The 26,680-nt window shown below is 39.7% G+C and overlaps 1 protein-coding gene across 2 annotated transcripts in view; it reads right to left on the reverse strand.

Moving 5' to 3' along the window:
* CNTN6 (contactin 6) overlaps positions 1–26,680 on the reverse strand; it is a 311,477-nt gene that overhangs the window by 120,493 nt on the left and 164,304 nt on the right. For both annotated transcript variants that reach the window (XM_023510687.1, XM_003785488.2), the window contains exon 5: positions 13,336–13,431. Coding sequence is in view for 1 of the 2 variants with exons in the window: in XM_003785488.2 (XP_003785536.1) it covers positions 13,336–13,431 (96 nt within the window). In the remaining variant the exon portion in view is untranslated. The remainder of the gene's footprint in view (positions 1–13,335; positions 13,432–26,680) is intronic.

The raw sequence follows: 26,680 nt of genomic DNA on the forward strand, positions 1-26,680 counted from the left end.
ACAGTCCACTCTCAGAGAGCCACACAGTCCACTCTCAGAGAGCCAATAGTGAGAGCCTGCGGAGGAAGGAGGGCCATGTCACTTCTACTGACCATCAGTCTGTCTGTGCACATCTTAGAGATAACACTTGCTCTGTATATGAGGGTGTATATATCATGCACACATACAAGGCCAACAATTAAGTTTGCAAGCTCATCCTGGAAAAGTGCCACATACCCCATTGCTGATATCACTCTAGTCACTGGATGGTCACGGGCATACTCTGAAGATGACTGTAGACATATTCAACCATGAGGGATGGAGCACTGTTTCTAGATGAGTTTGTGAACTTAGTTGTCTGATCCCCATTCAATATCTCTGATGGCCATTCCAGAAATATAGTTCCAAAATTGCTTAGAAGGTTGGACTAGGCTCTGGCCTTGGTGCGTAGCCTCCCACAGGGAGGACCTTGAAGGGGACTATACTGATACTCAGCAATGAAGTGTGACATTTTAAGTTCAAAGACTTTACCACCAGTTTTGGGGAGATTTACTTATTTAATCATTATGTAAGTTGTGAGCAGCTATTTTGTGACAATTTTAGATCTTGGAGTATAACAAGCATTTTTTCTAGGAGATGAGTTTGTGAACTTATTTGTCTGGCCTTGTGTATGTGTACATGATACAATGACCATACTTAAAATTGCACAGATCTGGGCAGTGCCCATGGCTCAGTGAGTGGGGCGGGTGTCATATACCGAGAGTGGCAGGTTCAAACCCGGCCCCTGCCAAACTGCAAAAAAATAGCCAGGCACTGTGGCAGGCATCTGTAGTCCCAGCTACTTGGGAGGCTGAGGCAAGAGAATCACCTAAGCCCAAGAGCTGGAGGTTGCTGTGAGCTATGATGCCACAGCACTCTACTGAGGGCTACAAAGTGAGACTCTGTTTCTAAAAAAAAAAAAAAAAAAAAAGCACTTATATTCACTGTAATTAGTTGTAACAATTATATCCTCTAGGCAAACACCATCCTCAAGTAAAATATGAAACATTTCCATTTCTTCAGAAATTCTCTCTGTTCCTTTGTGGTCAGTCCTCTGCTATCACAACCACTACTGGGTTTCTATCACCATAGAGTCTTTTCAGTTATTATTTGGATTTATTAAAAATAGAATCAAACAGGATACACTATGTGGGGTATAATTTATTTTACATATTTTCAAGTTCAACTATGCTGTCATGACCTTCAGTACTTTTTCCCATTACAGGGCTGAATACTATTCTGTTTCGTGAATATACTATAATTTGTCTACCTTTTTCTGTGTATATGCGTTTGGATTGTTTCCAGATTGAAGTCATTATGTATTAAATGTATGAAATACAAATGTCTGAAATAAATATTCTTATTGTGTACATCTTCATTTTCCTTGGATAGGTTCCGGTAAGTGAGCTAAATGTAGATATACATTTAACTTAATAAGAAACTACAAAAGACTTTTCCAAAGTGGTTGTACCAGTTTATACATCCACCAGCAATGTATTGTCAATTTCTTATTTTAGCCAGAAATCTTTGAGCAAATAAAACTTTTTTACCTTTTTGGGTTTTTTTTTTTTTTTGCATTTTTTGGCCAGGGCCAGGTTTGAACCCGCCACCTCCACTCTATGGGGCCGGTGCCCTACTCCTTTGAGCCACAGGTGCCTCCCTAAATAGAACTTTCCTTAAACTAAGGCTTGATGAGTGTGGTTCTGCCTCACAGCTAAGAAATTAAATGTATTATGGAAACAAAGTAGACTTAAACTATTTCTAGAGAAGAGGAAGGATATAGCTGGCTGAAAAGGGACTCCCAAAGTTAAGTGGAATGTACAGGGACTGGTGGTGAGAAGGGAAATATATGCCCAAGGTCAAGAGCATCATCTCGGGCATGGACCTCATACACTCAGGAGCCACAGATCACAGAACTGCAGGTTATGGATTTAGGGGCCTCCTGTGCAGGCAGAAACCTCAGGTCCTACATGTCAACTATACTTACATTAAAAACCGATGCAGAAGTAATACGTGATAGAGATGGAAGAAGCTGATCATTTCTGCTATGTTCTAGGAGGCTCACTCAGCTGGGGGCAGCCCAGCTAAACAGCTGTCACTAACCTTACCCAATTCAAATTCTCCAAAGAATGACAGGGCCACACAAATTGACAGCTCCTCTGGACTTACATGTGAATCATAGAGAATAACTCTTGGGCAAATGGAAATGAGAGAATGTTGCCATTTTACCATCCCTTCTACTGGAAAAAAAAGATGAAGCATTAACAATAAACTATGGATATTTTAAGACAGATAAAAGGAAGACAGGAGAAAGGGAAATGGGGGGAGGAAAGGTAGCAGGAAGGACAGGAGGAAGAAAAGAAGGAAGTAAAAAAAGATGAAAGAAAAAAAGGAACTCTATCCAGAAAAAAAAAATTAATAATGGGGAGGAGCAAAATAATTTCTTAAAACAATTTATAGATTATGTCAATAAAAAGAAATTTATGTATACAGACAGAACTCTGATATTATTCCCAGGAATTAAGATACGTGGTAAAGGTCTGACCAGGAAGAACAGCAACAACAATGTTACCTTCGCATAAATGTAGAAATACAGAAGTGCCATTAAACCAAAAAGGTGTCTGGCTCGGCGCCTGTGGCTCAAGTGGCTAAGGCGCCAGCCACATGCACCTAAGGTGGCGGGTTCAAATCCATCCCGGGCCTGCCAAAACAACAATGACGGCTGCAACCAAAAATAGCCGGGCATTGTGGCGGGCACCTGTGGTCCCAGCTACTTGGGAGGTGGAGGCAGGAGACTCGCTCGAGCCCAGGAGTTGGAGGTTGCTGTGAGTTGTGATGCCATAGCGCTCTATCCTGGGGGATAGCTTGAGGCTCTAAAAAAAAAAAAAGTGTCTGATGGAGGGATAAAAGCTGTTTTGTTATGTGAGAAGTATACAAATCAATATGTTTAGTATGATCCCATCAAAAATCAGGTATTTGCATGTAGAGCCTTGGGGGGTGTGTCCATGCAAAGTATTCCCTCTAAAACCTGGGGTGTACACAGTGGTTTCTCAGGGTTTATGGAAGGAAATACAAAAGGCTTTTCTTCTACACATAATGTCTTTCTGTCACATCAGAATTCTAAATTGCTATGTATTATTTGTGTAAAATGGAGAAAAGAATCAACAGGATGAGAATAGTCTCAGAAAAGCTAAACTCTAGAATGAGCTACAAGTTTTAAAAATAAGACGAGTAACATTTTTCATTCTTACTCTGAACTCTTCCAATTGGAGTATTATGTTTCATTCAGGCATTGATTCCCAAACATGATGCACATTAGAATCCCTACAGAACCTTCTTAAAATAGACGGCTAACTCTTCTCCTAGCAATTTCGTTTCGTTATGTCTGAGTGATCTATGACAGAATCTGTGTTTTCAACACTCTCCAAATGACTCCTGTAGTTGAACTAGAATATTATGGTTAGGGCACCCTTACTGAAAGGGGAATTAAAAATCCCAGGCAGGTGTATCGAGAGACAGATAACAAAATGCACCAGAGGCCGGGAGATTAAATCACAAAAGAAAGTGATAAAAACTTTTTATTCTGACTCTGGGGAAAAGATTTTGGAAAAATATTAGTGGTGTCTTCATACTTTGAAGGACTGCCATGTACACAAAGGGTTAAATACAGTCCTTTTCATCAAAGAGGCAAAAGCAGGACTCGTGGCTGTTGGAGGTCACAGAATGCTATTGGACTCTCGGTATAATGAATAAGAGTCTGAACTTCAGAATTATAGCAGTGGACCATTTACTAGGCAGTGAGCTCTCTATCAGTAGGCATGAAGGAGCAGAGTATGGATACCTGGGATATTGCAAAAACAAAACCATAAAAGATTTATTTTGACAACGGATGGGAGGTTAAACCTAAGCTATGAATGGTTTACTCCACTTGCAACGTTCCTTTGATCTCCCTGAGTCTATGCTTTTAGATCAAGTATGCATAAATGCGATTTGCTTTTTATTTTTGAAAATATGCTTTGAGATTCTTGCCCTGTTCTCGGGTATTGAATCTTCATTTTCTTTTGCGAGTCCCAACTGGAGTCTTTCATCGTTCCATGTGGTCTCTTGCTTCAAAGTGTCTTTACTGATGTCCTTTGCCGACTTACTTCTAAGCCAGTTGCTCTGTTTCCACCAAAGGAATGCTCAAAGGTTTCTTTTTTTTTTTTTGAAACCAGAGAGTCGTCTAGATAGTAAATTATTCTTCAATATAAAGAGGAGGAAAAAATGTAGTTCAGATTGCCCTGTTGTCATTGACTCCTCGTCTTTTGAACCTTTTGTGAAATAAAGACAACCTTGAGCAAATTCCCAGGGCCGTGTCTCTGCTTACAGAACCTTATTCAACGTCTATTTGGGGGAGAAAAATAAGCTTTATCTCTCTGAAAACCAATGTAACCCCTTCCACTTAACAGAAATTACAGGTTGCCGCCAGTGCCTAAGAAATTGTTGTATTCTTCAGCCTGTAATTTTGGGGCCTGAGACTGTAATTTTCCTCTCTCCCTGGGGAATTCATTTTTACCTTAGGTGCTAAAACTTCCTGATCTACTCCTGTTGGTGGTGTGTCCTTCTTCAGGGGCAGAATATTTAGAAGCTGCTGGAAGAATCTAGTCCAGAAATCAGGAAGATTACATAAAGAATAATAATATCTTTGAAAGTACCTCCCTCATCCCAGCAATCACTTTATGAGGCTAAGTGGGTATTGCTAACATGCTCACCATATAGAAAGGGGCAGGAGCCACAGGATAAAGGTAGTTTCCCCAAATCATGTTGTTACCATGTGGAGGGAGGGGTGGGACTTGAACCTAGATCCTTCAGGCGCCATGCCTTTGCTCTTTCCTTAACACTTCCTTTCTAATTGTCTCTGTACCTACAACTGGCCCTCTTTTCTGATGTCAGTTTCCTCTCCTTGAGGAAACTCTTGACTCTTGTGTCTCATTCCAGCATTCCTTCCAAGGTCCCTGCCTATCCAACCCTACGCACCTTCTAAGACAAGCTCTTCTCACCACCTATCCCCTTCCCCGTCAACATTGCCTGATCTGTGGCCCATTTCCTAAGAACCTCATAGGATAATAGGTTAATCTGCATCCTTTTAAATTGCTCCATGTAATCCCCCCATCCCTGGGTGAGGAGGCTGAAGCTGGAGGTTCGCTTGGGGCCGGAGGGTTGAGACTAGGCTGGGCAACATAGAGAGACCCTTTCTCTAAAGTAAATAAATAAATAAAAACTTAAAAAAAAAATTAGCCAGGCATGGTGGTGGTGCATGCCAGTGGTCCCAGTTATGTGGGAGGCTGAGGTAGGAGGATTGCTTAAGCCCAGGAGTTTGAGGTTATAGTGAACTAGGATTATGTTACTGCACCTCAGCCTGGGCAACCCACTGAGTGAGACTCTGTCTCTAAAAATAATAATAATTATTATTGGGAGGGAATAGAATGGATTTGAACTCTTGGAGAAGTAATTCTTCTGGATAAAATGGTCCTCCCTAAAGCAAAACACTGTTTCTAAAACTTCCCTGTGCATCAGAATCACCTGCAGCCCTTGTCAACATACTAACCACTGGGCTCAACCCCTCCTCCCACACACGGAGTTTCTGATTCAGCACCTCTGTAGAGGAGCCAGAAATTAGCATTGCTTAAAAGCTGGGGGCAGGGGAGGGTGGGTCCTGATGCTGGACATCTGCAACTAGACTTTGAAAATCATTGATATGCATGTATAAAGGCAAACGCTCAGTCCCTCTGTATATTCGTACTAGGAAAAGAAACATCTGGATTTTGAATGCTGGCCCCCGGTATAGACTTGGCTTTGGGTGGTGTGTTGGAGTCTGGAGAAGATGTTTCTCATTTCATATAAACATAGCATGTCCAGGATGGGGAGGGTTGGTGGGATCTACCAGCCCAAGCTTTTCATTTGAAGAGTAAAGAAGCAGAGGGAAAGACAGCCAGCAGCAGCAGGAGGGGTGGGGGTGCGGTCCAGGGCTCTGCTTTGGGGAAGCCGTGGAGCTGCGCGTCCTTCCCCCGCTGCGTCTCTCCCACGCCCTCCCCCCTTCTCCCCGTGGGCAGCCGCTTCCTGTTTCTCCAGCCAGCCAGCCTGCAGTGGGGGCTTTTTATCTATTTTGTTTCATCATCAGCCACTGCTGGGCTTAATTTGTATATTTTTTAATGGGGAAAGAAAAAAAAAATACCTTCCAAATTGGAAGTTTAAAAACCTTCCCATTTGGCTTTTCTTAATTAAATGTATAATTCATGAGCCACTTGGGTTGGAACCATTGAATCTTTAAATATTTGCTCCTCCATCTATGACAGTTATCGGTTATTAATGGGGGTGATGATTTTCCCTGCGATGATTCGGCGGTAACATTAGAGCTGAATGATAATCGGCCGCGTCCTGAAGCATTTTCTGCAGTTTCACGATGACAGCGTCCTCTACAATTTTATTATTATTAGAAATGGCAGCTCTGCAGTAAGCAACTGAAGACTCTATCTGCTGCTCTCTCGAGCATACAACAAATCGTATTTTCCCCAGAGCATGATTATGTTTTGACATCTTTTACAGCCTTATATCTTGTACTGTAATATTTAAAATACAAACACAAACGATATATCCAATTATACCCATTGTATGGGATGTAATTTTTCTTAGAGGGGAAGTAGGTCCCGTGAAAGAGAAAAATAATGATAAGGACTGACAATAAGCACTGCCATTGGCTCTGAGAGCAGATCTCAAAATGCAGAGCATATTTATTGAGGCGGAGAATAAATGAGTAGAATAAGGAATTTGAAGGATAGTGTTCAAATTTAGTGGATAAATCCCTCCATTGGAATATTCCAGAAAGCATGTACTTTACTTCAAACTTTGTATTCAGCTCCAGGATTAAACATGACTGATTCTAGAGTTGTAAAACATACTTTTTTTTTTTTTTTTTTTTGAGACAGAGTCTCACTATGTCACCCTTGTGGCATCAGGATTCACAGCAACCTCAAACTCTTGGGCTCAAGCGATTCTCCTGCCTCACCCTTCCAAGTATCTGGGACTACAGGCGTCTGCCACAGTGCCCGCCACAGCGCCCCATTATTTTTTGTTTTTAGCTGGCCTGAGCCTAGGTGTATGTGGCTGGAGCCATAACCACCGTGCTGTGGGTGCCAAGCCAAGTTGTAAACCATACATAATGCTACCTTTGAGGACAAAGACCTAATCCAAGAAAAATAATTCCTTTTCTAGGTTGAAATGATTGATGTTAGTGCAGAGCAAGTTTGCGGTACAACCCAGAACACTTGCCGCTACCTTTACAGTTGACTCCTACGTGGGTTCCCATTTGTTCCATCAGTTCTGCCTTACTACGTGGATTTTATCTGCTCCCTCTCGATTCACACACCTCTTGTTTGGAGTCATGGAGCTAGGGATCTATGTGGGCTTCTAATGATCACCGAGTAAAAGCCCCCGAACTCCTGGTATTGTCAAATTCCAAAGAATTCTGGGACTGAGTGCACATTGCCACGCTTTTCCTGGAGGAGGAATGAAAACATAGGGTCTGAGGGAATTTCTGGGAGACCTCCAATCCTAAGGAAGCCTGCACAAGTCACAGGATACAAATACACAGCGGCTGCACTTCCCTTTGTCTTGCCAATTCCCAGACCTTATAGGGGAGCTTAGTACAGTTGCTCAGCCCAGAATTCTTGGACTTAACTTTTTCTCCTTCTTTTCTCTTGGAATCCACATCCAATCTTTTAGGGAAGTATATTAGTTACACCTTCTAAATGTATAGTGAAGATTTCTACTTACCCACTTGTATTATCATGTCCACCTTCTAACTGTTTATATTCTTGTCCTTCTGTCATCTATTTTCTAGACAAAATTTTTAAAACTGGAAGTCAGAGAGCGTCTGTCACTCTTCTGCACAATACTATCCGATGCATCCATGGCCAAATCCTAAGGCCTCAAAATGTCTGAAAGTGAGACCTTCCATCTTCATTTATTGTCCCATTTACAAGTTTTTCTTCACCTACCCTGACTAGGTTGCTGTGTTTCCAACAGGAAGGCATGTTTCTACCACAGGCCCTTTGCACATGACGCTATTGCCTCATACCTTTACCTATTATGTGTCCCTCTCTCCCTCTCTCACTTCTTTAGTTCTCAGCTCAAATAACAATGAATCCTTCTTGCATATATAATAGCAACCTCTACTACTTTCTACCCCCTTTTATTTTTCTCCTGGCCTTTTACTGAAACCTATCATGTTTTACTTTTGTTTTTTATAAGAGTTATAAATCCAAGGACTCTGTCTCCCTTCTCTGCTATATCTCTAAAATGCAGAAAAATGAGTGCCACTCAGTAAGGGCATAATAAATATTTGTTAAGTGAATATACTGCAGTGTACATAATGAGGGTTATTAACATTGTCATTGCATGCATTACCACCAGGCAACTACTGGGGCTGTCTGCCTGTTATTCAAGCAAAGAGGCCCAGAGTAACATACTCATTGCCAATGAGAGGTACCCACTAAGGCAGCAGTACTTTCTCTTACCCTAGACATAGCAAACACGCCAACAAAGCAGAAGGGGATATAAAAATGTAGCGCTTTTTCTCTACATGATTTTCCTCTTCATTCTATAAACGATTTTGAGCCTTTTCTTGGGATGATTTTCAATTTAAGTTGAATTGTCAACATCTTTATTGACGCAAATGCAAACACTGGGCTCTGACAATGGTGCTATCTTCCTGCTACATACGTGAATGATCCAAACTACTGGCATAAATTCAATTGTTCTACCCGCCCCAAAGTTGGAGCTGAAGGCAGAATGGAACATTTCCTGGAAAGCGAATTTTAAACCTATCGTTTTTATGAGCCGAAGATTGAGACTTTTATATCCAGACAATGAAGAAAAGATTGTAATTTAACTGAAATGTGGTGAAATTGTTATTTCACTCTGAAGGTGATTTTAATTATTTTAGACAATACGTATAATTTCTTCATTCTACTGGGTTTTTTTAAAGAATACTTGATATGAGGCTGGGCTATCTCACTGAATTCATGAAGATCTATTGACTGCTTATTTTCATATTCATCTTGAAGCTTTGGCTTCAACGGTTTCACATTTATTCTAAAATGTAAGGGGAATTCTGCCTTCAGTCCTGTTACAAATGCTTTGTGCATATTCTTTGTTACAAGCAACTGAGACTCTTAACAAAAGCTCAACCTTGAAGTGAGTGGGAAGTCATAGTAGGAAGATCTCTCTGCACAGGAGTTCAACATTCAGCTGAAGGCCAGCGACACCCTGACCCTTCCCCCACCAATAAATGAGTAAAATGAATATTGTATTTTCTCTTTGTCACATGAACCTGTGTGTAGGGACTTGACCTTAGAACCCTCTAGGGACAGAGTGGGATAAAAACAATTTTTGTTTGGATGACAAACAAATTTTGTTTTTGCCAAACAGTAAGAAGCTAAAGGAGAATCGTGTTTTTCTGAAATAGGGATCCAAACTGAGAAGAAGAATGATAGGAGATCATGGAAGGGATTGTTAGGGAAGATGGTGAAGTCATAGCCTGTGGATGCACAGAGTTTAGGAAAAAGGAAGGAGACGATCAATGTGGAATCTCACTAAAGTTTTAATGTCACGTGCTTGGTAACGTGAGCTCTCTCCCCACAAAACTTCACTTTGAGGGGGAATATGGGAAGAAGGGCTGAGTCTGAGCCTTAGGACAGGGACTCAGTTGCAATCATGGAACTCAGCTCTGGTTAAGAAATGGATTAAGGAAAAATTGTTCTCCTCCCCTCAGAGTGCAGACAATGGCTCCTGAATATCACTTTTTGCAGTGGTACAGTGTCCAGGATTGGGTGCTTAGCGTGATTGCCTGGGTTCCTTTTCTTTTTCACTATGATGCCTTCTCTGCTAGAATAACCTTTGCTCATAAAGTCACCCTTTCTGGAGGGCTGGCACATGTGCCTGCACAGTTACCTTAAAGATTTGGTAGAATACATCCTTAAGAAGGGCTCTACGGGCTCGGCGCCTATAGCTCAACCGGCTAAGGCGCCAGCCACATACACCTAAGGTGGCGGGTTCGAATCCCCAGCCCGGACCTGCCAAACAACAATGACGGCTGCAACCAAAAAATAGCCGGGCGTTGTGGCCGGCGCCTGTGGTCCCAGCTACTTGGGAGGCAGAGGCAGGAGACTTGCTTGAGCCCAGGAGTTGGAGGTTGCTGTGAGCTGTAATGCCATAGCACTCTACCCAGGGGGACAGCTTGAGGCTCTGTCTCAAAAAAAAAAAAGAAGGGCTCTACGGCAGTCAGGTCTCCTTTTGCTTATTTAGAAGAAAAGGAAACTGTATGACAGCACCTGTTCATTTGATTTGTATAGATTACTGAATTTCATTGGGTTGTAACCAATCGCTTCTATGGGAAGTCCATCTAGATGCTTTCTGGCTTGTTTCTAAGACCTGGAGCCATTCTTTGCTGGGTAAACTTACAGGACTCAGCCATGTTGGTAGTTTTTCTTACACTCCTATAAAGTTTCTTTATGAAACACACTGAAATGTGTTGGCCTTGTTAAAAAATAGTTTGTATATATTTCTTTCTAGAAAGAAAGCATAAAGCACTCAGGACGTTCTGATAATACCAAGTTTGATATGAGTTCTCCTTTGCTGCAGAAATACTTGTGAAACTCACTGCTGCTGGTTGGTTATGTAGAAAAAGACCCAGGGACTAAATTGTCCAAATTTGGTGTAAAAATTTCAGCCTTTGGGGCCTTTTATCACTATGAAGGCTGTAGTACTTTTCTTTATGAGAAGCTAAATCAGCATTTACACATGAGATTTAAAAAATAATTTGGCCATGCCAACATTTTCTCCCCTCTGCCCTGTTAGCCCATCTGCACCATTAATGTATTCCAAGGGGCATCTGTATGTTGCATCTACATGTGGGAGAAAACAGAACCTTTGGAGAGATTGGACATAGAACAATAGTTGGAAAGCATATCATAGTCATACACATTCTAAACTCACCCCAGTGACTCTTGCATAATTCCTTCTGTTTAAGTGTGGGACTTGTGAATAACATGGTTATTTTATATATATATAAAATTCACCCTTGGTTGGATTAGATTACATAGCACAGTTGCCTTGAAGAAAGTAACTTCCTCTTTGGTAGGATCTAATCAGGTGCACGCTTACAGAAGAAGAGGTTGTTCCTGGATCAAGAGATTTGAAGCTTCAGAGGGACTTGATGAGAGGGAGATTCTCAGTTGCTGGCTTTGGCAATGCAGGAGGCCATGTGCTAAGGAACGCAGGCAGCCTCTAGATGTAAACAGTGGCCCTCAACAGTCAGCTAGCACGGAAATAGGAACCTTGGTCTCCTGACTGCACAGATTTGAAGCCACTCAACAAATATCCTTGGATTTACACTAAAATGCTACCTATGATATAAGGAAATTTTGTATCAAAGGAGTATGCAACAAGATTATGCAGTTATAAAGGTCTTAATTTAAGGCAGTTTTGTATATTTTTGATTCAATTTTAAGGCATTAATCCCAGGAGTACTATTGTAATGAGTGGCTTACATGATTTAAAAGATCAACATCCCTTTAACATTGGAAGGTGATGAGGTAACAAGAGAAAGCTTCTCCTGCCTGGCTGCATTTTTTACTTTTTGCTTATGTAACTGCTTCATTTACAAATATTTTACAGTTCTATTATTTCTGATTAGAGTAAACAAAGTCGAAAATAATCTTCAGTAGTGTCAAGAATCTTTGAATGATATCAGCGCATAAAATGACAAAGACTTACTGCAAAAACAGATATAATTTTGTATATCTTATCATTTTAGATTATGGTCCTGGAAGATAACTTCCCATGTGGTTAAAAAATAAGCACCATCCAAGAGCCTGAGCAATTTTTGTGTGTTTTGCAAAAATCTTATTTTATCTCAAGATAGTTTTGAAAGCACCGTAACTCTCCCTATCATTTCAGTCGAGCCTAATGCCACAGCGCTCTGGAATAATACTGGATAAGATATTGTCAACTTCAAATGAGTTGTCTTTGTGCAATGGCATTTCATGAGGTTGTATAAAAATAAAAACAATGATAGGAAAACCTTTGCAAGTATTTCAAGGCTCATAAATAAGGTTTGATTTAGTATTAGAAAAAAGTTGTTTGCATTTTATTTTTAATCATACGTCCTATCTAATTTTAAAATCCTCCCACTCCAGAGTGGAAGCCAACTATGGCAAAGGCAGTGGTGGTTGAGAGCTGAGCATCTGAGCCAGGCTTCCTAGATTTCCATCTTGGCTCCATTGACTGCAACCTGTGTGACCTTGGGACGGTTACTTAACCCTCCCTCTATCTCTCTCTTCTGTGTACTGAACCTGTAAAACAGTAATTATACTAGTCTGTTCTGCATAGGTCAGTATTAGTGTTTAAGAATGCAATGCATTGTGAACTACTTAGATCTGTATAAGTCCTGGCTATGATTGAATATAGTTAGTGTGATATTGAATTGTGTCAAATGAAATGACTCCATGGATGGGTTCCCTGTTAGTTAAGAACTATGACTAAATTTACTAAATTATGTGAAATTTGAAAAATCCAAAGGGAGGAGAATCAGTAGGTGGTTTGGGTCCCTGGCAAGACTCTAATTCACTGGCCAATCCAGATTCTTCTAAAGTAAAAGTACACATTTACTATTTGATGTTTACCATTGCTAGGAGATACTCTAATTTGGCTCCATTGAAAATTTGTTTCTAATTAGCAGGGTAACTCTTTCATTTAATAGTTAATGTGAGGTTGCCAAGAATAGCAGTGTTTGGAATTTTCTTTTCCATGGAGCTCTCAATGAAAAATGCAATAACGATTTTAATGTTCTTTTTGGAGTTATGTTCTAGTCATCACACCAATCCATTTACATTCCTTAGCTCATTTAACATGTACGAGAAATCGTCAACATCAGTTTGCCTCTGACATTTTACAGATAAGGAAACTAAGTTTCAAAGACAGTTACATAAACTGACCCTTACTACACAGTCTGTGGATCACAGTCCAGATTACAGAGGGGCTCAATGTCACTACAAAGCCCTATTCTTCCATATGTATGGTGCCATGTTTCATGTGTCTGATTTTTAGTGGCTGCTTAAATATTTTTAAAAGAAAATATTTTCATGTGAAGCTGTTTGGGTGTAGCAAATGAACTTTAAGAGCTTTCATACTTCCTTCAATTTGATGAATAGTTATGGCTGGTTCCTGAACCTGACGTGCCTCCATGACGTGGTGTGATACAAATTACTCCCCACCTACCTCCGAAATGTGGTGGTGGGCCACAGAGAAGCACCACACCTTGACCTTCTCGAACAGACACTGTGCTTCGTGTTTTGGTTTCAAAGTCATCAATATCTTGGAAAACAAATAAAAGAAGGTGTAAAATTAGTTACTTTGCAGAGGAAGTATTTTAAATAAGAATATTAAGCATATTTTTATTATTAAGGGTGATACTTATGTTGGCTGACCAGAGAATTCAATGGACGATCAGTTTAGCTGCATGGATTTTTCACTCTCAGAATTGAGTGTTTCTTTTGTCTTCTTTATTCATATAACTAAGCAAAGCACGTGATAAAGGCATTTGTTAACATTACTCACTATTGTTTACTATTATTCTTCCAGATAGTTGGTAGCTCATCAGGAAATCTTTTAATCCAGCACATATTTACTTTTCCTGTCCAGGAAAGGTATGGTTATAAAAAGGCACATAGAAAGTTGGTGATAGTTTTCTAGGATCTCAGATTAATAGTTGTCATTGTAATGTGTGGTTGGAATTTATGAGAATTTAGAATGTCAGGATATGAGGCAAAGATTTCCATCTCACAGAGACAATGAGACAGAAAGTCTGTTTCCTATTTCTGCTTTCCTGTTTCCTAATCAAAACCAGTTCATGATCTTATTTGGAATGATATGATTTCCTATTTTGAAGAATCATGGCTATTTAAGAGTTGGAAGAGCCACCCCTCTGAGCTCTAAATCTTTCAATCTTCCTGGATAATGATCAGCCAGCCTTCAGGAATGGCTCAATTGTTTAACTTCTCTGCACCTCAGCTTCTTCACTTATAAAATCTTTTCATTCATTTAGTCAATCAATGAATTGAGCACCTACCAAATGACAGGAATGGTATAAGGAGAAAAAGATGCATTTGTAAATAAAACAGGTATGTCATCTGACTATTATTGTGCTTACTATCTCATCAGAGGACCAGAAGACTAGTTAATAAACAAATCTGTAGTTTATAAATTGTGATAAGTGTTCTGAGGCAGACACCACTAATTACCTACCAAAATTTATTCCCCCTTCTTTCATAGTAGTAAACTTACAGATCAAATATACTTGTCCAACTGGAGGGCATATTTCCAGACTCCTTTGCAGCTATAGATAGCAAGCAGAAATGATGAGTGAAACTTTCACCTGTTTACTATGTGAGGAAAGAAATTTCCACAAATTTTGATGTTCTCCATCCACCCACCCCCAGCTTCTCCTAGTTTGCAAATGATATGGGAGAGCTCAAAATCCACTTCTTGAACACATGAAAGCCTTTAGTAACCTGGGTATTTATGTGACTACATGGAACAGAACAACGGCTCTAGATTATTTTATTAGATATAAGTTAATAAGATGTATCTTGTTTGAGGCATTCATTTGGAGGTATTTATTGTAACAGTTTAACTTGTTACCCCAACTAAGATGCCCTGTGAAGTAAAAGAATAAAGTGCAGATTTGGTGAATGAAAAAGAGACAGCCATTCATAGTAGAACAAGGAAGGCATTCTTTCCAGAAAGAAAAAGCAGCTCTAAAATTCTGTAGAGTATCCCAAAGGTCACCCCTAAAGTTACCAAACAGAGAAAATGGGAAATTGTAGATAAATGTACCATTTTTATGAAATATTTCATTACAAAATTTTACAAAGCAGTGGCCAACATTTAGAGAATATTTTGTAAATATTGTGTAAATTCTTTTGATGAATATTTTGTAGATAAAGGTACATTTTACATTTAGTTACAATTTTCCATTTTCCCTATATTTTCCCCTATGACATTTGGGACACACTATAGCTATGGAAAATGTAGGGAATTTTTATGTCATTAAAAAGAAGACAGTGCTGTGGTGTATACTTGCTGGAACAGATTTCAATGAGACTACAGTGGTAAGCAGAACATCACGGTCTATTATAATACGTTTGGATTATGTTAAAAATACAAAAAAAATACTTGGCAATAACCTAATAATGTATCAGCGCAAATCATTGAATAATATCCAGCACATTTATAGAATGTCATTCCATCAATGATTAGACAGAATACATGAAAACTAAATGGATTGACTCAGAAAGTTCTTAATGTCATACTGTTAAGGAAAATAGTAGCTAAATATTGCTATGGCATTGTCTCATTACAGAAGACGAAAAGGTAAAAATCTAAATATGACTTCTTTGTTAAATTGGCATGAAGAAAGTTACATAATGGATTGTTTTTGATGTTCACATTGGTTATCTTAGAAGAATAAATAAAGGATGTGGAAAAGGAAAATAAATCTTTGCTCACGTCTCTCTTTATCTTTTAAAGTGTTCTACAGATTATATGTTGTGTATGTAATTATTTTTTTAGTTTTGTATTAACAGCCTGACTGTGATGTAATTAGAAAAAAATGGTGTCTTTTACAGGAATTTAAGAATTCCGTTTTGGATATCTTTAATTGGTATCATCCATGACCTACCTAAATGGCAATTTAATACAGACCATGAAATATACGAGCTCTGAACTCAAATTTATGAAAATGAGATTTATCAGTTTACAGACAGTACTTAACGTCTGTAAAGTCTCATAGGAGTAGATTTAATCCCCATGGGATGACTCTAAAATTTTTGGCTTGAACAACTTGGTAAACAGTTATCTAGTAGGTAACCCTGAAAATATACGGTATTTAAAAGTGGAGGACCACAGAGATGAGAGGAGAGGAGATTCTGAAACTAGCAACTAGAAGTGGAATAAGATGTGTACAAAAAGTATTATTGTTCATATGTGATCCTAGCAATTCCATGGAGATGGGGAAGAAGCTAATATGAATTGAAGGGTAGAGAGCAGACAGTAGGAAAGGTGGGGAGCACAGGGCACGTAACCTCCTTGGGGTTGGGTATGAAGAGGGGGTGAGTTTAGGAAGAACACAAAAGAATTTGGAAAGTGAAAGTATTATCCTGCCATAAACGATCAAGTAAAGACAAAAATGATGATTCAGGACATAGATTAAGAGGTCTGTAAATTCCGAAAGACAGGAGGCAGAGCCCATGTGTAGATTGCCCTTTGTAGGTACTCTGATATAAGACATACTGCAGGGTTCTTTCTGGGGAAATGAGAAAGTTTGAGGTGGTGGTTTTAAATTTCTCAATGAAACTGATGGGTAAGTCATTTAGGAAGGTAGAAGATGCAATAAATATCTAAATTAGGGGGGATTATAGGTATTAAATGAAGCGATGAATTTAGTGTATCCAGATGATAGCCCAGAATAGAGAAAAGGCTCAATAGTCATAATTACAAGTGATTGCAGTGGTTCCCAACTTTCCTAATGCCACGGCCCTTAATACAGTTTCTGGTATTGAGAACCAGTGGATCAGGGCAAAAATTATATTTTCCTTTGACTGATACAAAGTTCCTGAGGTTGAGAACCAGTGGATCAGAGCAAACCATTGTATTTTCCTTTGACTGATACAAAGTTCAGGTATGCTAATCCACAAGCACAAATTAAGTAGCACATTCTAGTTCCAATATAATTTTTTGTGGGTAGATGGTGCTACTTAAAGCATTAAGAGTTTCCCTCTCCTAATCCCATACGTTGCCAAATATGTGTTCTTTCTGTACATGTTGTTTTTCCCTGTGAAGTAAAAAACTTCAATAACATCAATGCCCCAGATCTGATATGTAAATTTAGCAACTCATACACATTCTCTGTTTGTATTAACATAAACATTTGGCCAAGATGGACTCTACTTAACTCGCACCACACACTCTTCCCTTTCACCACCTGCCCTGGACCAGCAGTATTTAGGTTTATATGAATTTAAGGCCTGGCAGGCCAGGTGTGTCTCGTTTAGAGGGTTTTCAATCAGATTTGCTCTTTTTCTTTTTTGGCCAGAGAAAAATTCAATTACCCTACATATGTCAGCACTGTTGATATGAAATGTTGCCTTGACTTGGAGCCCTCTGTGATTTGGGTTTGCATCACTTTACATGTTGACTCCTTACTAAAAATCAGCCTAACAAACTGTATTTTAAAACCAAAAATAAATATATTGCACTCATGGTCTCTATTTTTAGTAGTAACAATAGGTGACAATTTCAGGGTTTTCTTTCTTACTATTATTTTTGGCCGGTCCCCTTAAGTTGTGATTACATTTTAACAATCACAAAAACAAACCCTGTCACAAAAGAATAATGAGAAATTGAATGAGTCTATGAAATTAACAAGCTTCGGATTGAATTCCTTCAACGTCACATTGTCAGCGCCCCACGCGCAGCGACATCAATCATGTTTTCAGTGTTAATCAGAAGTCATTATCACGCACAGTTGATAAGACTGCTGATACTTTAATGTATTCTGTGTTCACTTCCACTGAAGTAGCATCCGCTTGTGACATAATTTCTCCCTGCGTTTTATGATTACAATGGGGTTTCTATTAGCTGACATGACATGAAAGGAAATCAACTCCTCTCAAAAATTACACAAGTCCTATTCCTGCGATCAAAACAGTCATTCCAAAATGTTACTAGCTTACAGGTTTTAATTAATAATTCAGACTCTAAAACTGTTTAATGGCACCTAGATCATAAACAAGATGTAATTTTGCCTTGTTTAAACAAGGTGCCATCTCTCCTGAATATGCTTTGAGCAGGGTCTATTGTACATATCCATTCTGTATTTCAAATACTTTCCTGCTATCTGGAAATGTGATTTAATTCAGATAATTTTCTGAGGCGAGGTCCACTGACTTGGTGGCCACAGGAGCATCCAATGAGAATTTTCTTTGCTCTGTGAGAGCTTTAAGAACTCCAGATATATTCTTCTGCCAGGAGAGGCCAGAGAGAACCACCGGTTTCTATTTTTGTCCTATCCATTTTTGCTTAAGGGAAAATAGCTTCGTTTGAGATGGCTCCCTGAGATGATCTCAAATTTTATAATGTTTGGAGCTATTCCCATAAACCGCAAAGGTGACCTGCCCAGGCTGTCCTTGTGTACAGGCACCGTCCTGCTGTGCTGGTTGCTGTTAAAGACCCCGATTGTTGAGGTTGCTCTCATTAAGCCGTTCTGATGACCACGGCTTATTGGGTCCTGTGGTTTTATTGCTGGGTTTGGAGGAAGCATTTGGCAGAAGCAAAAGCAAAAGTGCAGCCACAAACAAGGCTCTGTGCCAAAGGCCGGTAGGAAGTGCCTGGGAATGGCCCATAAAACGAGCTTTAAAGAATTACTGGGCCATATGCTCTCTCCTGGAGCAAGCAAGGTGCAGAGGAGGGACAGGGGCCACCAAAATGTACTTAAAATTAAGTCTGGGCAATGCGAAGTATTGCAACATTTAATTGTAAAGAGAATACATCTTTGCAGCTGCCACATGTAGGAATGAATCTCAGCCTAATTAAAGCAAGAAAACTGTGCCTTTGCTGCCAAGGCCTGAGGATCACAGTCAGAGGAGGCGCTTGGCAGTGCCAGCCCCTGACATAGAAGGGGGCAAGTGGTCTGCCAAGTCTTACAAGCCTGGAGGAAGGCTTTGGGTACCCAGGGTCTATTGACCAAACAGCATCTCAAAAGTTGGAGATAGGAAAAATATTTCCCACAAAAATCTGCATGCCTCAAGACAGAACTAGTATGCTCAGTATTCAGTTAAAAATCTGAATAATGATGTTAATTTTTTCCTTTTCCATTTACTGTGTATGAACTGTTTCATTTTAATGACTCAAATCTTCTTTCTTTTTCTTTATATCAAAAATAGCTACCATGTGTCGGGTGCTCTGATAAGTATTCTCACTGAAAACTCAAAATCACTTTGTAACGTAGATACCGTGGTCATGTTCATTCAGCGAAGGAAGAAACTAAGGGTCTTAGATGAGTGATCACTGACCCAAACCCACTCCATTTCTACATGTCAAGATAAGAATGGGAAGAAAAACAAACAAAAAAAAGGGGGGTTGTTCCACAGCTCACATTCAAACACCATGTTGTTTTGCCTTCCGGATATTAACTGGGGTCTCCGCGTCACTTAAAATTTATAAATTAGCATAAACCAATACTCCATGCTCAAATAAATAAACAAACGTACAAAAGCCCAATGCCTTTCGAAGGAGTTGTGCAGAGCCCTGGGGGAGGAGGAAGCCTGCTTCCTCTGCCCCAGAATCTGTAGCTTTTAGAAAGAGCTCCTTTTGGGATGTGCTGACCCTTCCTAACCCTATTCCTTCCTCCCTGTGTGTTTCTTAGCTCCTCTCCACCCTCCTGTCTCCCCTGTATCTTCATGGGAAGATGGAACTCAGCCCCTCATTTTGACCTGCCTAGGAGGTAGGTTACCTCTCACAAGCACACACATTCCCACACGTGTGACATGGCCCCATTAAAATATTTTGAACATGTGTCAGTCTTACTGCTGTGGTGAGACACAGCTCAGACACCTTAGAATCAAATATTAGCTAAGCAGTTCTGGTCTCGGTTGCTTGTGTCTGCCCTCGTTCCCTCTTCTCCCCCCAACTCTATTCCTCTCTCCTTCAGGAGCAGCGGGAAACAAAAATCCTTTACTCTTCTCTGCAAAGATCAGCCTCCTCCAGCTCCTACTAGCAGAAATGATTTGACCTGTCTTGAGTTCACACAGGCTGTCAGTAAAGGCAATGAAATTTCACCCCAAATACTGGGGATCTAGAGGTGCCTCTGCCTAACCACCAAACTTCCTGCCTCGCTGTGTAGAGCTCCCACCAGCCACGGCCCCTCTAATCTTACCCCTGACTGGAGACAGAGCTCATTGTCACACCTCAACAGGAATTTCAATTATTCGTCCCTTGGAGAACATTACATCTGATTTTAAACTTGTACGGTTTATTTTACCCTGCTCTCTGCTTTCCACCAAACAAATTCTGTTTCCCTGCTTTGAGAACCCCTGTGAAGTGTCAGCCTTGAAAGCTCGTCCTGAAGTAAACAAGTCTTGGGAGTCCTTGTTCACCTTCGTGATGCGGCTCCCAGGTTGGAGGTACACACTTTGTTTTGGCTTAAGGCAAAAACATTTTGCTGGGCAAGGAAATGCCCAAACCCCGCTCAGTAAAAGAGAGATGGCAGAAGACACTAAGAAAAAAATCCCTAGTTCTGTAAAAGTCTCAGAGAACTCCCAGCTATAATTATATGGAAGTATCAGAATTAAAAGACTCTTTGAGCATCTCAAGACATTACCCTAAGGTTATTCTGAGTTCATCTCTTTCTGTGCTTCTCTCCTTTGAAGAGGCTCACTCATGAACAAGATTAAAATTGGTCATCTTCCTATTTGCTTTTTTGGTGGGTGGTTTGGTTTTGTTGTTGTAGTGATTAATTTTCCCCGGGCCTTTATTAAGTGGTGTACAAAAAATTTCTCTACTCCAACCAGTTTCATTTTCCTCCATCATTTTCTGGATGCAGCATAATCAGGGGTGGCGTTCATGCTATTATTGTGTCTCCCGGCATCACTGGGTAACATGCCATGACACAACCAGATACAGTACAATGTTGTTGTCAAATGCTGTTAAAAAAAAAGAAAAATAGCTAAATCTTGATACTGGATGTAAATTTGGAATGCTAATATCCAAGTAGGAAGTGAGAAGGTATTTTAAGAATATTTTTTCTGGTGCCAAATCCACTTACAATCCAAGTTAAAATTCCTCCTCTTTGGGGGTGTAAAAGAATTTTTATAAAAAGTCATAAGTAAGCAGAGAGTCGTCTCTTGGTTTCTTGGTACTAACAAATTCACTAAGAACCATTTCTAGGGGATAATACTTCCTTTTCTATCAGCCCAGCATCCAGGTTTTCAGAGAAATGAGTATTTCATAAGTTACATGAGTAAACAGTTATGAAATACCTAATTGGGCTATTAAAACATACATGTCAGACTGGATTTGATTTTCCATAATGGATTCATTTGTCTGACAAATGGTGGTAAGAACAGTGACAATCATGACAAAAAATAGAAATACAAGTGCTAGAAGTGGGCTGTCTTCGAACCTGCTCCTCGTTAAGTTTGCATATTTCTAGAGTTGAGACTGGAGGAGAGCGAAACAGAAGGGAATGATGGAGTGATGGGACGACTTCAATCACATAGACTGAGGTGCCAGATTACATAGCTAGTAACTTGTAGCAGAATTCGCTGGGGTTTCTAAAAGGAAAAGACACAAAACAAGTAGCATGCAAAACGGATTAAATAATTATTTAATAGATTAAATAATTAATGAATTCTTTAAAAGGTTTAGACATGGAACCAAGCAATCAAGAACATAGGTTTAGGGTGAGACCATGTGTGGTCAAATGCTTGTCTGGCCATGTACTAGCTAGTGATTTGGGGCGGATTAATTAGTCTCTTTCTATCTCAGTTTTCTACACTTTTAAAATAAGCTAACACTAGTACTGCCTAAAAGGAATGATGATGTATGTGAAGTGCTCCGCATGTCTCCAGTGCACAGTAAATGATGTGAGGGATTTTCATTACGCTATTGATGATATTAACTGCACATCTCCAAATTAGGAAGTTTTACAATTTCAAATGGGTTTTTTTATCTACACTTCATCTTAATGCCTGGTGATGTAACCAGACATATTTTCTTGGAGACAGAGCTTAGGACTTGTGTCTCTGCCTCGTCACTGGCCAACCTAAAAGTTCATGAATAAATGAAAAAAGAAAAAGGCCTAAAGTCAAAAGTAGGCGAATTTTATTCCCAAGCACTGCCACTTCCTGCTTTATTTTATTACAAAGAATGTTTCAGCAACTTAACACAAGCTGTTAGATTGAGGGCCATTGAACCTCACTGTCAGAAAGCTACATAGCTCAGCTGGAGGTAGCAACAACCTCCTGGCTTGGTGTTTGAGTAGCCAAGAAAATCCTAGGCTGCCCTGTTTCTCCCGAGTTGGGCCCTGCCTTTTGGCAACTGTTCATTTTCCCATCTTTTGTTCTACAGGAGGGACAGTTCCAAAACCTTTTGGATCAATCATCTCCAAAGAGATTCCTTAGGGCCTATTTGTGCTTCTTGGGATTCACAAGGATAGAAATATTATTCAAGTGCAGAAAGGGGAGCAATGCAGAAAAGGCCAGATCCTGAGGTGAAGAACCCACAGGATGCATCAAAGCACTTGGGAAGATGAGTTATCAGCTGCCTCAAGGCAGGTGTTTTTCTTTTTTCCCAGAATGAGTATTTGAGCTTCCTCTGCAGACACAGCCCTGAATGCCAGAGGAAACATGTATATTCCCTTCCCACTCTGGACACCAAAATGACTAATCCAAAGGACAGTGGGTGTTTTTGAGATTCAAGTTACACTTTTGAAGGCAACAAATATGAGGGGTCCAGTTGAAGGAGGCTTCCCAGTACAAGGGAGGGGAACTCTCATACACTGAGACCCTTCTCAGTTCCTGGAATGCTATGGACAAAATGAGACGCCGATATCCTGTGACTTCCATGTTATGCATGAACGCACCAGTGCTCAGAAAGGTTAAGCCATTTGTCCAAGGCCACAAAGCTAAAAGGGAGGCAGATGTCAACTTCTACCCAGTCTGAGTCCAGAAACACTTTCAGCAGTTTAGGGCACCATTCTGTCTGCTCCCTGGAGGGGTAGGGGAAAATGTAAAGGAAAGAGAAAGGAAAAGAGAATTGCAAAGTGAGTGAGGACTCCCTGCCACGTCATTTGGAGAAATTCCTTCTACCCTTGTTCTTAATTTTTTGTATGTAATAATTTTAAAAAGGCCAGGCTGACCACCGGTCTCCCAGAGATATGAGGAAGTCTGGCCAGAATCTCACGAGTAATTAACCTCCTGCAACAGGTCATCCGTAAAGGGAGATGCAGGTCTTGATTTGGGTGGCAAATTAAGTGAATCTGTGCTCTTCCAGGAACCACACATTCATAGATCCCTCCAGATCCACTTCCGTGACTCTCAGTAGACTGAAAGGGAGTGATTTCCCTGGAGTGAGGCCAGAGGCCCCCGGATTAGAGGGGTTAATGTGTGTGAACTGCTACACTTGCTATGGTTCTTCTCAAGCCCATAATAAGCCCTTTTTCATTGTGACAGTTTCATCAGAAAGTTAGATATCAAAATTTGCAACCTATGTGAAATACAAAAGGTAGCATTTTGGAGGTAATGGGGAAAAACCTCTAAGTGTGATTCTGTTCCTGTGTACAGAAGGGCTGTGGAGCCAGAGTATATTTTTAAAGACCTCCCACAGACAGAAGCTCTGAGTTTATTAGTTTTTTATCCTATTGGCTTCAACTTGCATGAACTTCCAAAACTGGAATGAGGGAGAGTGACTTCAGGGTGGTTGCTAAATATTATCATTTTCCATTGAATTGTTTAACACTAAGCAAGACCTTTGGAGTCACAGCCTCGACCTTTGCATCTCCAGCTCCGTACTGAGAATTAGGTTCAGTGATAAAGACCTTTGCCTGTCTTAACATTTATGGGGGAGAAGAAGGAGACATCATTTAAAGGAAATCCTTTTCTTTTCCAAAGTACTTTCACATCTGTCTTTTTTTTTTTTTTTTAATATGGAGAGTAACCCTGAAAGGTAAGCAAAAGAGATATTACTCCTGTGTCGAATAGGTATCACTAGTTGTATGGATGGTGCACCTATGATTTATGGAAACAAATGACTTCAAATTTTTGTCCTTGTACATTGCTTTTAAATGTCTTCTATTTGTGGTAAAGGACACTGGTTTTCTAAATACAATGGTAATAAATATGTCCTCTCAAATAAATTTGCTTACTAAAAATTGAAGCAATTTGATTGGGAAAAAAAGAATCATGCAAATGTAGATGGGCATTTTAAAAACCACAACAGTGCTGTGCAGCTGTCTCAAGCTGGGAAATTTGGTTTTGGAAAATGGGCCATTTGAGCTCCAGAAGGTAGGGCACATCAGAAGACAAGAAATTAGTGTCTTCGGCAGAACCAAAGTGGCCTTTCCATGAGAAGGAATTTGGTAGAGTAGAAAGAATAGAAATAAAAGGAAAGTCAACGTGCAGAATGCTGAGGAGCTCTTAGAAATAATCGATTCCACTTAAAATGATTTGTGTCTTCTTGTGCCAATACTCCTTTTCTCTGCTAAATTTCCACAAATGTTTTGATAGAAATAAAAGTCTACATAAATGTGTTTTTATTTTATTGAGTGTGCTGTCGGGGGGAAGAATTATGAAAAGAGTTCTACTCTTAGATGAAAACCAGGATAGAGAGGGAAGGAAAATAACGGTGAGACCAGAACAGAGAACTGGACTTCAGCCAAAGCCAACGACGGAGTGAGCGTTGATCCTGGGAATGCCACCTCACAGGGCGGAAATCTCAAAACTGATGGCCCTGCAGAAAAGTGAGTGCGTTTTATGTAGATTGTAAGAGTCAGAGAGTGCCAGCAGGGAAGACCAAAAGTAGAAATTACCCATATGATCCAGAAATCCTACTTCTGGGTGTAGATCCAAAGAAATTGAAATCAGTTTGCCAAAGAGATGATATCTACATTCCCGTGTTAATTGCGACATATCTACATTCCCTGTTAATTGCATTACTCATTATATATTATTCATTAATAGCTGTAATATGGAAGCAGCATAGGTGCTCGTAATCAGATGAGTGGATAAAGGAAATATGGCACATATCCACAATGGAATACTATTCAGCATTTACAAACAAGGAAATTCTATCATTTGTGGTAACATAAATGAACCCAGCTGGCAAGTGAGATACGCCAGACACAGAAAGACTAACATCACATGTTGTCATTCAAATGTTGAATCTAAAAAAGTCAAAGTTATACAAGTAGAGTAGCAAGGTGGTGACCAGAGACTGGGGAAGAAGGGTGTGTGGAGAATGGGAGGCAGTGATCAAAGGGTGCAAAGTTTCAGTTAGACTGGTGGAAAAAGCTTTAGTGACCCATTGTACAGAGAAGTGACTATAATACGTAACAATACATTGTATGCTTTAAAATTGCTAAGAAAGTAGATTTTAAATATTTTCACTGCAAAAAAACCATGACTAGTATATGAGGGGATTTAACTATTCCTAAATATATGTCAAAATACCACACTGTGCCCATAAATATATACAATTATTATTGGTCAATTCAAAGTAAAATTTAAAAACAAGGTAAAAAATACAAATGAAGTTTATCCAAGCCGTAGGTTACAGGCTGTGGTCAAAATTGACCTTGAGCAATCCTCGTCCTCCCTTTACATGTCTTTTCCTCATAGATAGGGACTAAGTTTAAACAAAGCTCAATTACATTGCTCCAAAGGTGACTATGATTATATTTTAAATGTAGAGTTTGTTAATTAATTCTTATATTCATAAGATTTTTCTTAAAGGACCCCTATGTGATGGTCATTGCTTGCCTGTTTATGTGACTTTCCACCATGTGAATAGTGTGAATATGGGTTTATCATTGCATTACCAGTAGTTAGCACCATGAACAGTGCTGGCAGACTGTAACTACTCAATAAATATTTGATTCATGATTATGATCCATGATTAATGAATTCAGTGGCATAAAGATGACTTTAAATGTTTTGCTAAGTTATTTAAAGCCCTGTATGATACGCTCCCGTTAACACAGACTTTTACCATTGTTACTGAAAATTCCAGACACAACCACCATTTTCTTTTCCTGTTTCTCAGAACATATTGAGTTTGCTCCTTCTTTTAATCCTGGATCTTGTTTATTCTTCTTGAAAACTTAACTGCAGGTCCTGGTGTGGCTAGATTCTTTTGGACATTTCAGTTCAAGCTTATGTGGTACCTGTTAGCAAAGCCTCCCCAGGCCAAAAACACCCGAAAGAAACAGCTCCACATCACCTCACCTCCACAGGGTCTATTCACTGTCAGAAACAATTCTTAATTTGTTTTGTTTTCATTTTTCCTAAGTAGACTATAAACTTGATGGGAACAGGGATTTGGCTGTTTCCCAGTAACTAGCTCAGTGCTCACAGCAAAGCAGGTGCCCAACAAATATATGTTTAATGAATTAGCAAATAATTATAACTCTAAAGCAAGTGAGTGCCTGCCAACTACTCTTTACGTAGACAACAGTATTTTCTTTAGGAATTCAAGAGAGGATAAAACCAGATTTGTTTAGTTGAAATTTTCACAGAGAAAATGGTATGGTAACAACACTTCAAAATGGCCTTGAACCTGTGTCTGATATCCACATCTCCATGTAGCCCCTCCCACCCTATTACACCAGCCTTGATCCGTGCAACCAACAGAGAGTGATCAAATTGCAGCTTGTCACTTCCAAAATTAGATTATAAAAGACCATGGCCCAAGGAAAAGAGATAAGCTTGTGAACAGTTGCAGAAGCTTTTTATTTTACATTAAAACAAAAGAAAGAATAGTGGGCTTCGGAGTCAGATAAATGCTACCTGTG

The sequence above is a fragment of the Otolemur garnettii genome, unplaced genomic scaffold (genome assembly GCF_000181295.1).
Source record: "Otolemur garnettii isolate 467f Iridium unplaced genomic scaffold, OtoGar3 scaffold00015, whole genome shotgun sequence".
NCBI lineage: Eukaryota > Metazoa > Chordata > Mammalia > Primates > Galagidae > Otolemur > Otolemur garnettii.